Raw genomic sequence first — 12,114 nt, forward strand, 5'->3', positions numbered from 1 at the left:
GGCCTAATGTATGGGGGCCTTAAGACCCTGCATATGCCCGGCTACTTTGCAGCCCCATTATCCCAGCCAAAGGGAACTAGCCACCGCTGCCATCAGCCACTGGCGGAGCCAGTGACCCCATCGCCAGGGGGTTGTTGCACCCAACCTCACCCCTTACAGTTGTTCCTCACCAACCTCGCAGGGAGTTGCCCTAGGTAACAGGAACCCGCCTGTACCCCTTGGAAGGGGATTGTTCATTTGTTCTGCCCTATTCATAGTAGTGTGCACACTGTTTGGGCCTAATTCACCTGTGAGGATTTGTGCGTCGTGGGACCGTGATTGCTCTCAGGAACTGCGTGTGATATCTGACACTGTAGTTAAAGGGTGTGCAGCGCCACCCATTGGACACCTTGAGTTATAGTATTACAGGTGTAGTGAAGCATTCTAGTGATATCATATTATTGTCTTTAATATTTCTCTCTTTGATGTCATTCTCTTTGTGTTTTTTTGTCTTGTTTATTGATGTTTGCATATGTGTACGAGTGTAACACAGCGACTAGTGCAGGTGTTTTCCTTATTAAATATTTGTCGCTGCTAAACGTTTTAGTGTTGTCTTCTGTGGGTCTCTTTGGGTTGTCCTATCCCCTGCCACAGGTCTTCCAGGAAGAAGCGGTGAACATCGGAAGCAGGAGGGTCCTGATCCAGGTACGCCATCTTGCATCACACCATACAGGGGCACTGTCACACTTGGCGTCTACGAACAGGTTTGCAAAAGACCCCTGTGAACGGCAAGATGTGGCGATCACAGTACGCAGAACCCCAGGAGATGCAAGGAACCGCCATTCCACAAGCCGATACCAGTCAGGAACCCATCGTGGCCATAGCCTGTGCATTACTTGAAGTAATGAAGGTGATCCGCGAAATGCGTCAAGAATGGGCGGAGGATGAACAGGAAAGAAAGCGACGTGAATGTGGCGGAAGGCGCAGACAGCAGCGGAATTCCTCATGGAGGTCAGGACGACTACCCACTGACCGAACCAATGTATGCCCACAGACCGTGAGAAGACACGGGAGAGGAGGTCCACCAGCAGTATTTCAGAACACTACAAGAACATCCGGTGTGATACCGTCGAGGGGTAGACCAAGAGCCAGCCCAAGAAGAATTGCAGGTCGTGTCCTGTGGTTTGACGTACCACGTGGGTATGGTTTCATTAAGCGCGCAGACACTGGCCATAGCGTGTATGTCCACTATACCGCCATCCAGAATGCCGACCCCCAAAACAGCTTCCGGAGCCTGAGCAACGGTGAGGCCGTAGAATTCGAATTGACAAGCAGGAAGAAAGGCACCTAGGCCCTCAACGTGAATGGAACAAATGGAACACCGGTGCTACGTAACAGACGCACCCCAGCGCACTATCCAAGTCATAGAGAGCCCCAACCGTACTACCAGCAAGAGTACAGCCACAGCGGAAGTAGAGCTGAACCGAGGGAAGTAAACGGCGAGAGTGTCCGATTTAATGCCAACCCTCCTCGACCAGGACAGATGCCCCGCCCACTAGAACCTGACATCACGAGGTCAAGCAAGAAACCAGTCGTGCGGAGTGAGGCAGTCCATCAGAACTGGCAAGAAGCGACCAGGCCTCAACTTCTGGAGCCGACGTGGGAGTATGTGCCCAGGATGGATGATGCCGGTTACCGAGCGGTGAACCTAGGGCCAAGAAATGTCAGAATGGCTGAACCGGAGAGTAACTCCAAAATTGTGGTCCATATGGCCATGACAGAGACCGTGGAGCCATCAGAAGTGTCACCAGCTATGCCCTTGCCTGAACCCAAGATCAATAGACAAATGCCAAAGAGGGATGAGAAGGTCGAAACCTGTTTCAAGCCCGTAAATGATGGTGAATACACCTCCATATCTGGAGAAGAATTTGCCTTCCAGATACAGCAGGCGATTCTGCGATCCAAGAGGCGAGATCGAGAGGCGAGACGTGCCTAAAGCCGAGTGCAAGTCGTGAGAGTGGGCGCCATCCATGAACAACGGTGAAGAAACTGGACCGCAGAGGGATGGGAGTCCTGTGGCGGAGGGATGGTTGGCCCGGGGAGCCCACATTAGATAGGAAGTTAGTGATACTTGTAAAGGAGCCCATACACGGTCCGTTGTGGACCGGCTCCGTTCTGTACTATGCGATGCGCGCTCCCGCGCATCACATAGTACGGTACAAAAAGTATGTGCTGCACATATTTTTTGTACTAGCTACACATCGCATCGGATCGCATTGCATGCACACTGCATGCACAAGGCATGCGATCCGATGCGATGCGTGCTATTTAAGTCCCAAATGGATCCGTTAAATGGACCGTGTATGGGCTCCTTAATGGTTATGTAATGTATAATTGTTCACACCTGTTTTCATTTAGCGTTTAAATAATTTGTCATGGACATTGACAGGACTTTGCCCAGAACTTATTGGTCCTGATACAATTGCCTACGGACAGGCAAATTTCCAGCAGGGAGGTATGTAGCAGTCCACCCCTGGTGTACTCTTGTGCCCCAAAGAGATTTTAATTGCAGCCAATGCTGCTCAGAGGAAAACTTCCTTTTCTTGTGGAAGCTGCAGGGCTGTGAGGGGTTAAACAGCCCAGCTCCCCTTCACGTGAAGGGAGCCTGACATTCCCCTGACTGGCTGCCCTGCCTGTAGTGTGTGAAGACAGGAAGCTGAGAGGTCAGGGTTCAGCCAGCAGAGCAGGACTGAGGAAACTTGCTGCAGTGGAGAGAAGTCAGAGATTGTGCACAGATAGAGAGGATGCTTGGCAGCCTAAAGACCTGAAGAGGTCAGCCCAGTGTGATAAGCAGTGCAGAGACAGAGAGAGCCAGCCAGCCGTGTCTTAAGAGGAAGGCAGCGTGTGTGCAGCAGGACTGGAGAAGCTGTTTTCTCCATCCGTGCACTGAAGAGAGAACCCGGCTGTGACTGACAGCTGGGAGAGGGAGTCTGGAAGACCCAAGGCACCCCGCACTGGAGAAGAAGCAGCAGCAGCAGCAGCAGCCATCACAGAAGGGGTCTGATTCGAGACCAGCAGGAGCTGGCAGCGGCAGCTGAAACAGGTATTCCAATCCTCCTGTCTGCACCCTTGATACCCCCCCCCCCCCCCCGGGACACTGTTGGCCTGACCTGCACCCAGCTAGTCTATGCCGCCCAGCAATCGGCCACCCTGCCACACAGTACCCTCACAGTGGTGTGAGGTGTAAGACCCCGCATATGCCCGGCTACTTTGCAGCCCCATGATCCCAGACAAAGGGAACTAGCCACCGTTGCCATCAGCCACTGGGGTTGTTGCCAGGGGGTTGTTGCACCCAACCTCACCCCTTACAGTTGTTCCTCACCAACCTCGCAGGGAGTTGCCCTAGGTAACGGGAACCCGCCTGTACCCCTTGGAAGGGGATTGTTCATTTGTTGTGCCCTATTCATAGTAGTGTGCACACTGTTAGGGCCTAATTCACCTGTGAGGATTTGTGCGTCGTGGGACCGTGATTGCTCTCAGGAACTGCGTGTGATATCTGAGACTGTAGTTAAAGCGCCACCCATTGGACACCTTGAGTTATAGTATTACAGGTGTAGTGAAGCATTCTAGTGATATCATATTATTGTCTTTAATATTTCTCTCTTTGATGTCATTTTCTTAGTGTTTTTTTGTCTTGTTTTTTGATGTTTGCATATGTGTACGAGTGTAAAGGGGCCCATACACGGTCCATTTAACGGATCCGTTTGGGTCTTAATTAGCACGCTTCGCATCGGATCGCATGCCTAGTGCATGCAATGCGATCCGATGCGAAGTTTAGCTAGTACAAAAAGTATGTGCAGCACATACTTTTTGTACCGTACTATGTGATACGCGGGAGCGCGCATCGCATAGTACAGAACGGACGGTCCGGGAACGGACCGTCTATTGGCACCTTAACACAGCGACTAGTGCAGGTGTTTTCCTTATTAAATATTTGTCGCTGCTAAACGTTTTAGTGTTGTCTTCTGTGGGTCTATTTGGTTGTCCTATCCCCTGCCACAGGTCTTCCAGGAAGAAGCGGTGAACATCGGAAGCAGGAGGGTCCAGATCAAGGTACGCCATCTTGCATCACACCATACAGGGGCACTGTCACACCTGCACTGTTGGTGTGCCTTGAGGACCGTGGTTGGAGCATCCGGCTATGTCATAGCCGGATGTCCTTCTGGCTGCAGGGGGGAGGAGGAGGCGCCGCCAGGGACAGCCACACTGAGCCAGGGATGTGACTGAGACCTCCCGCACACCACGTCACCGGTATCGCGGGGGGCCTCCGTCACCGCACTGCAGGTGCATACTGTATGTTAATACATATGCGCTAGCATCGCTGCGGCGATGACTAATAGACAACAGATGCACCGAGCAAGATAGTGTAATGCATGTTGGCAGTTGTCAGAGGAGGGGGAAGCGGTCATCTATTAGAATGAATTTAGGTCTACAGTCAGTAGGTCGACCCCACTAGGGCGACTGGCAGGAAGATCGACCTGACTTACGGTCGACATGACTTAAGGTCGAATTTGCATAAAGGTCGACATGAGGAAGGTCGACTGGTCATAAGGTCGACATGGGGTTTTTCACTGTTTTTTGAGCCGACGTGTGCCGACAGGCGGTATTTCATGCCCTACCATCCACTAGGGCGTGGAGGAGGTTATTAAAGCTGTGGCAAGCGAAGCGAGCCACCGTGCCCGAAGCATCGTGAGCGAAGCGAGGGTCCGATTCTCATTGCCAACTGTGTCCATGTCGACTGTGTCGACACTCGAAAAAAAGGGAAAAACCCATGTCGACCTTATGACCAGTCGACCTTCCTCATGTCGACCTTTATGCAAATTCGACCTTAAGTCAGGTCGACCTTCCTGCCAGTCGACCTAGTGGGGTCGACCTAATGACTGTAGACCTAAGTGTGGTCTGACAGATGTACCGATTCCGAGGAGGGACACATGAATATGGGGCATGGCTTAAGACTCTGGCACTCCACCTCTATTTTCATCATTGTGGGGTTCATGGCCAGCTCTGTGTAAGCTGCTGGCCATGCCCCGATCCATCTGTGAATAGATGCTGTGCGCCTTCTCAGCAGAGCAGCAGGTACAAGGGGGAACTCCCGCATGCCCCCCCCCCCCCCACCACCACAACAATACAGGCCCCCCGTTAGGACGCATTACATTTTCCAAAAAAACCACGGTCCTGATTCAGGGCTGGCTGCTATTGGATGCTGACAGAACTGGAATTGTAATATGCAATAGTAATGTCGCCTTCTCCTGTATCAGGGTGCGATGAAGAGAGTGTGAGGGTTGAGACACCCAGTTTTAGGGGTAAATTTACGAAGATAGGAGTTCTATTGAAGATGGGATGTTGTCCATAGCAACCAATCAGATTCAATCTATTACCTTTTAGAAGTTGCTAAATACATAAGTTGCTATGGGCAACATCCCATCTTCAATAGAAATCCTCTCTTAGTAAATTTACCCTTTAGTGTCCATGGGCGGTGCAAAATGGGTCTGTGGTTCTGAGCAGTCCACCATTGGCGCGCCATCGTGCACTATCGATTCTTGCGACAGCCTATGATCTGTGTTTTCCTCTGAATTTCCTCTAAAGTGAGCCAGAGGAGAAGTAGCCTATGGCAACCAATCAGCACTGCAGTAACAGCTATAATTTGCATAATATAGAACTATACAGAGCAGCTGATTGGTTGCCATGGGCCACTGCTCCTCTGGCTCACTCCTCCTCCCTTATCACTGCTTCATACAGATGCCGTCTAGCAGGGTCTGGCGGTCGGATCACCAGAAGGGGACGCACGAGGCGGTTGCTCAACCTCTTCCAATTGAGCTCCCTGCCAATCCCTGCCAGTCTCCCTAAATGGCAGACAGGCAGGGTTCGCATCCCCGCCACCGGAAACTGAGATGTGCGTGCGTGTCAGATGGAGCGCTATCTCGCCAGCAGGGGCATTTTGGCGCGCCCCGGCGCTAGTTGAGGGACTCTACATCTGTACATCAACCCCCTCTGTATACTATAGTATATAGGATCTCTGTGTACAGTCAGGGGGGAAATGCCTTTTTTTCTGGAGATTTCATTCTTGCACAGTAGTAAAAGAAAACATAAACCTCCACATTGTGTCCACTTCTCAGTCAGCCCATTGTTACTATGCTAATGATTAGTCACTTACTGCGGTCACACAACCAGCTGATCCTGCATTATGTACTGTGGCGATAAAGGGGAGAGACCTAAGGCATGGTACCAAGCAGCCAGCTCCTGTCAGTTACAGCCTGTACAATAGCAGGAGCTGTATCATTGCTACTTTATCTCTCTCCACACTTTGACACTGTAAAGCTCCATACGACCTGGCAGGGTGCCAGCATTGGCAAGTATGGGTCATCGGGTCGACTGCATTAGGCTGACCACTGACGGTCGACAGGGCTTAGGTTGACACCTGAAATAGATCAACATGGCTAAGGTTGCCAGAATCAGAAGGTCGACTCAAGCATCAGGTCGAAAATGGGAAGGAAGACCGTCAATAGGTCGACATGAGTTTTTCACTTTTTTGTCCGAAATGTTAACTTAATTGACACGGACACCATCTATGTGTACCACGTGTCGTCCCCCCCCCCCCCCCCCCCCCCCCGCATGGCTGGCTGCGATCGTTACTAATTTATCCTCTGACCACAACGTAGTGGATGGTAGTGCATGAAATACAGCCTATTGGTACGTCGGCACAAAAATAATGTGAAAAAATTATGTCGACGGTGTTACCCGTTCACACTGCCACTGGACCCATGAGCGTTCAGGGTCCAACCATGGACAAGACCTGGGTTGAAAAACCCGTAACTCTGGTCCCGAGATAATCGTTCGGGACCCTTAGGGCTATTTCACATGCTCCGGCTCCTGCCGGGCAGCGAAACCCCACACGGCCAGGAAGCCGTGCCGCACACAGACGTTTTCAATGGTGGGGATGGCCACAGCCCGGCAGCCGTCCCTTCCAGTGGTGGGATCCGGCTGCAACCGGGCGGCCAGGCCGTACCGTCCCGTGTGAATGGACACATTTGTGTCCATTATTAATTTCTGTGTGAGGCACGGCTTCCTGCCCCTGCGGGGTTTCGCCGCCCGGCAGAAGCTGGAGCATGTGAAATAGCCATTACACACTGACCAGTTTCCCGGGTTGTTGCGCATTCATGTGCAGTAGCCCAGGAAATATTGGTCAGTGTGAAAGGGGTATAATTTGCTTTGTGCAGCATTTCCAAATTCTAGAGCAGTGGTTCTAAAGGTGCCCATACACGGTACAATTATTGTATGCAATTTGGACTAGATCGCATTGCATCGCATGCTATGCAATGAGATGAGACCTAGTACAATATGTATGTGCAGCAGCAGCACATACGTTTAGTGCTGTGCAATGTGATGTGTGTGGGTGCGCGCATCGAATCGCACCCAGAAATTGTACCGTGTATGGGCACCATTAACTCCGAACCTCATTTACCCCCAATAGATCATGATGTGAGGAGATCTGTCTGTGTGACAGGTGGAATAATTACTGATCCAATCGAATTGACTAAAACCCATATTCAGAATTAAGGAAATCTATAAAACATGACTTGTCACAGATACTTGAGGACTGGAGGGAAGAACCACTGTTCCATACCTTGCAACATGACCCATTCCAGGAGGGACACAATGCTCTGTTCCTGGACTTCCCTCTTTTTGATTGTCATCCGCTACTTTGAACAGGTTAATTGATAGGTGATGACAATAATACATTAAGAGGGAAGTGCAGGAATGGAGCATTGTGTCCCTTGTAGAGAGGGTCATGTTGGGAGGTATGGTGTTCTAGAGCAGTGTTTATCAAACTTGGTCCTCAAGGACCCCCAAAAGTGCACGTTTTCAAGGTTATCGACAGGTGCACTCATTAGTTAATGACACATTTTAAAAGATTACAGGTGGAGCTAATTATTTTACCTTTGATTGTGCGTGGAGACCTGGAAAACGCGCACTGTTGGGGGGTCCTGAGGACCGAGGTTGAGAACCACCTTTCTAGAGCATACTATGCCTGCAAATCCAGTGTCTGAGTGTTTGTCCTGGACAATGGGAGAGGGAGATTTAGGTCTATAGTTAAATCTCTGTGTTGTGTCTTTTTTCCCTAGATCTTACAGGAGACCTGCTCACCATGGACCCTGTCACAGTCCTTGTGTCCGCTGTGGTCATCCTATACTTGGCCTATGTTTATACCAATCGGAAACAAGACAAGTACAAGAATTTCCCCCCGGGACCGAAGCCTTTGCCGATCATTGGCAATCTACACACGATCGACATGGCGAATCCTCTTAATACATTTTTGGAGGTAATCTATCACTTCTGCTATAAGACCACTAGATGATACAGTATGTCTACAATAAACGGCTTTGGTTCATTAGTTGGTCGACATAGAAAAAAGGTTGACATGAAAGTTGGAAAGGTTGAAATCGTGTGGTGTCAATTTTAGCCATGTAGAAAATGGAGTGAATTAGTGTACCGCTTCACTCACCATGCTTCAGGCAAGGTGCCCTGGCCCGCTACCGCTGCACTTGGCCCGCTACTGCTGCACCACCAATCCCAGTCATAGTCCATATGGATGGTAAAGTATAAAAACACTCAAAAAATGAAAGAAATTGTGAAAAACTCATGTCCCGATTATTCCATGTTGACCAATATCTGTCGACATATTGATTATTTTGACCAATTGAACATTCCGACCTAATGTATGTCGACTACTAATGGTCGACCGTTTTGGCTGCAGACCTAAAGTCTGGATGCTACGGCTCATTCGTTTTGCAGGATTATGAAAATGGTCAACCCATGACAAAGTCGACATGCGTTTTTTTTGGTACTTTTTTTGCTAACGCTGCGCTCGGCACAGTGACATTCCCAATCGCAGTCTACTTGGATGGTCAAGATTGAAAAATGAAAATAGTGCAAATCTCATGATGTCATATGATGTGTCAACCTTTTGAACATGTCGACCACCTATTGATTGTTAACCTAATTACTGTTGATCTAGGCACGAAAATAAGTCTTAAGGTGCTCCCCTTGCCTGCTGCCAAGGAGACGGGGAGGGCGGAGGTACCGCTCAGCTGCATGCGCAACAGCAAACAGATGCTGGCATGGAGTTCCCAGCCTCCCTTCATGGCACAGGGCCTACACTCCCTGATGGCTGGGGGCTTTTTCTCCTCCCTGGTGTGTGGGGCCCTTCCCCAACAGCTTCCAATGCCAACTGCTTTGTGGTGAATGCAGTTGCACCTGGGAAGCATAGGGGGGAGGGCAGAGGCGGAACAAGCGAGCTGTGGGCCCAGGTGCAAAAATATGGTTTGGCCCCCCAAACACACACACACAAAAAAAAATGCAGTGTCTTTTTGTTTTGTTTACTTCAAATTTAAAGCCCATTACACATTATGTCACACATGTAATGCCCATTAAACATTAGGCCACACACCGTAATGCCCATTAAACATTGGCCCTTATTCTGGTTGACTCGCTCGGATGTGAATTTGCATCCTTGCAAGTCACTCTAACCCCGCCTTGCGAATGGTTAGCCGGCGCCAACCATTTGCACGCGGGATGCATTCACAAGGCTTGTGAATGGATGTTTTACATGAATATCCATTTGCATGCCAGTAAGAACCACCCCCATCTTTCGATGGTCGCTGGCCATCGAATGATGGTGAAGGCGCGTGCATATGTAAGGGTGGTACAGACCACATATGCATTTAGAATTGCAGGGAATTGGGCGAGCAGCTGACATCCGGTTATGCCAGCTGTCAACCCCCCACACGTGCATCACGGACACATTAGCATGTGTGCACCCACACTTCCTTGATGTCACTGTAACGGCCAGTGATGACAAATATGCCACCAAAGTATTTACCAAAATAACTGATAAAAATACGTTACTGGAACATTCTAGTTTTCACCCGGCACCGCTCAAAAAGGGCCTTCCCTTTTCCCAACTGATTCGGGTAACTCGGATTACCTCTGAAAAGGAGGATTTAGAGAGAGACTTGCAACTGATTGGGGGGTGGGTATGTAGCAGGGAGACCCAAAACTGGGAGCACCCTAAAACACACTTCCCGGCGCTAGGCAATATAGAATGAATTATAATATATAGTGTATAATCAGGTTAGTACAGCTGCAGCATACACTCCTGTGAGTCTGTCCTGACTCACACAGATAAAGAAATGGGAAGGGGGGGTGTTGGAGTAGATTGCGCTGCTGTTATTAAACAATTGATTTAAACTATAGACACATTAATGGGTGGCATAAGATTGAATGAGTAATGGACACACTGTTTAAATTTAAATATTTTATATGAAAAATAGAAAAAAGATATACAAATTAACATTTATAGACATAAAATTAATAAAACAATTTCATAATTAGGTGTAGTTATATGTATAAACAATACACCATTGGTGGTATCCGATTGAATAAAAATTAATAGAGATCGTTAGCAGCAGACACTTGGTAAATTACTAAGCTACAATAAATTTGTAGAATATTCACTTAGTATAGTGAAGAAATGTCCAGGACTGAGAGTCTTAATTATGGACAGTAGCAATAGTGAAAATAAGAACACAGGTAATTTCACATATGCTCACCCTTGGATGTATAGAGTTTAGAATTGGAGTTACTCCAGCACTTTAGTTGTCAGGTGTTACGTTATAGCTCTTCACAAATGTAAAGCTTTAGGTGCTCCTCTCAGCATATGCCAGTATATCCAGCCAATGGTTAGGTATAGAATTTACCTTCGCTTGCCACAATGGGGAGGAGATATTGTATAGTGTGGATGTCCAGAATCTCTAGTGCAGAGTGGGCACACTGGGTGAGACAGCTGATGGCCGGCAGCGTGGGGGGATCCGCTGCACTTCAGCTGATAGATGGAGATGGGAGGCGATGGTGCGGCGGCAGGTAATACCTGTGCTGGTGACGGAGCCGCTTGTCAGCGCCGCGTACCTGCGGCTGGAGATGATGCCGGTGTATGGCTGCAAAGCCGCCCGTGGTATAAGCTGGCTGAGCGGGTGCTGTAGTAGCAGCTGGCAGAGTCCGGTGGTGAGCGGGAACGCCGCACTGATGCCGGCTTGATGGTAGAAGTGCACGGCAATATCGAGCTCCAAGGAGATGTTGGAAACAGCGTGTAGCGGCAAAAGAGCAGCAGCGTGTAAAGAGCTGCGCTTCAGTTTGTGAGTTGACAGGTGTCTGCTTGCGTGGATCAAGTGGGTATGACGTCAACGCGTTTCGTCCCCTTCAGTCAAGTGGGAACTTTTTCAAGACGGATCAGTCTTGAAAAAGTTCCCACTTGACTGAAGGGGACGAAACGCGTTGACGTCATACCCACTTGATCCACGCAAGCAGACACCTGTCAACTCACAAACTGAAGCGCAGCTCTTTACACGCTGCTGCTCTTTTGCCGCTACACGCTGTTTCCAACATCTCCTTGGAGCTCGATATTGCCGTGCACTTCTACCATCAAGCCGGCATCAGTGCGGCGTTCCCGCTCACCACCGGACTCTGCCAGCTGCTACTACAGCACCCGCTCAGCCAGCTTATACCACGGGCGGCTTTGCAGCCATACACCGGCATCATCTCCAGCCGCAGGTACGCGGCGCCAGTGGCGTAACTCCCGGAGGCAATGGAGACATTTGCCGCCGGGCGTTAGCCACTAGGGGGGGCACAGAGAGAGGAGCATGGTGCACTCGCATAAAAGAAAATGAAAAAAAAAAAAACTACAGCTCCTAGCAGACCTTGCTGCAGGAAGCTCAGGGCTGCTGGGAGCTTAATTTTAGTTTCAGTTTCTGCAATCCAGCTGCAGTTAGTGCACTGTGCAGCAGATAAGAGGGAACGAGTGGCTCCGGAGCAGCAGTCCGAAAAGGGGGCGTGGCTACACGGCACTGGACTGGACTGTACACACAGTCATTGCCATACAGGCCCTGCAGCAGCAGCAGCATGGTGAGTGTGACTGTGTGTGTGTTTAACTGTTATATCCAGTATGTAATTATCTGTGTGTGGGTGTGTGTGTGTGTGTGTGTGTGTGGGTATATGTGTACCTATTATGTACAGTATGTA

The 12,114-nt window shown here is 49.5% G+C and overlaps 1 protein-coding gene across 5 annotated transcripts in view; it reads left to right on the forward strand.

The window, feature by feature from the left end:
- LOC146064818 (cytochrome P450 2C5-like) overlaps positions 1-12,114 on the forward strand; it is a 150,592-nt gene that overhangs the window by 69,179 nt on the left and 69,299 nt on the right. For 3 of the 5 annotated variants that reach the window (XM_083178718.1, XM_083178719.1, XM_083178717.1), the window contains exon 2: positions 8,163-8,359. In XM_083178718.1, coding sequence (XP_083034844.1) covers positions 8,186-8,359 — 174 coding nt within the window. In that variant the 5' untranslated portion in view covers positions 8,163-8,185. Of the gene's footprint in view, positions 1-2,421; positions 3,083-4,041; positions 4,093-8,162; positions 8,360-12,114 lie in introns of those variants that run through there. The other 2 variants (XM_083178715.1, XM_083178716.1) reach the window with 2 other exon arrangements.

The sequence above is a fragment of the Crinia signifera genome, chromosome 3 (genome assembly GCF_055691185.1).
Source record: "Crinia signifera chromosome 3, ASM5569118v1, whole genome shotgun sequence".
Classification (NCBI taxonomy): domain Eukaryota; kingdom Metazoa; phylum Chordata; class Amphibia; order Anura; family Myobatrachidae; genus Crinia; species Crinia signifera.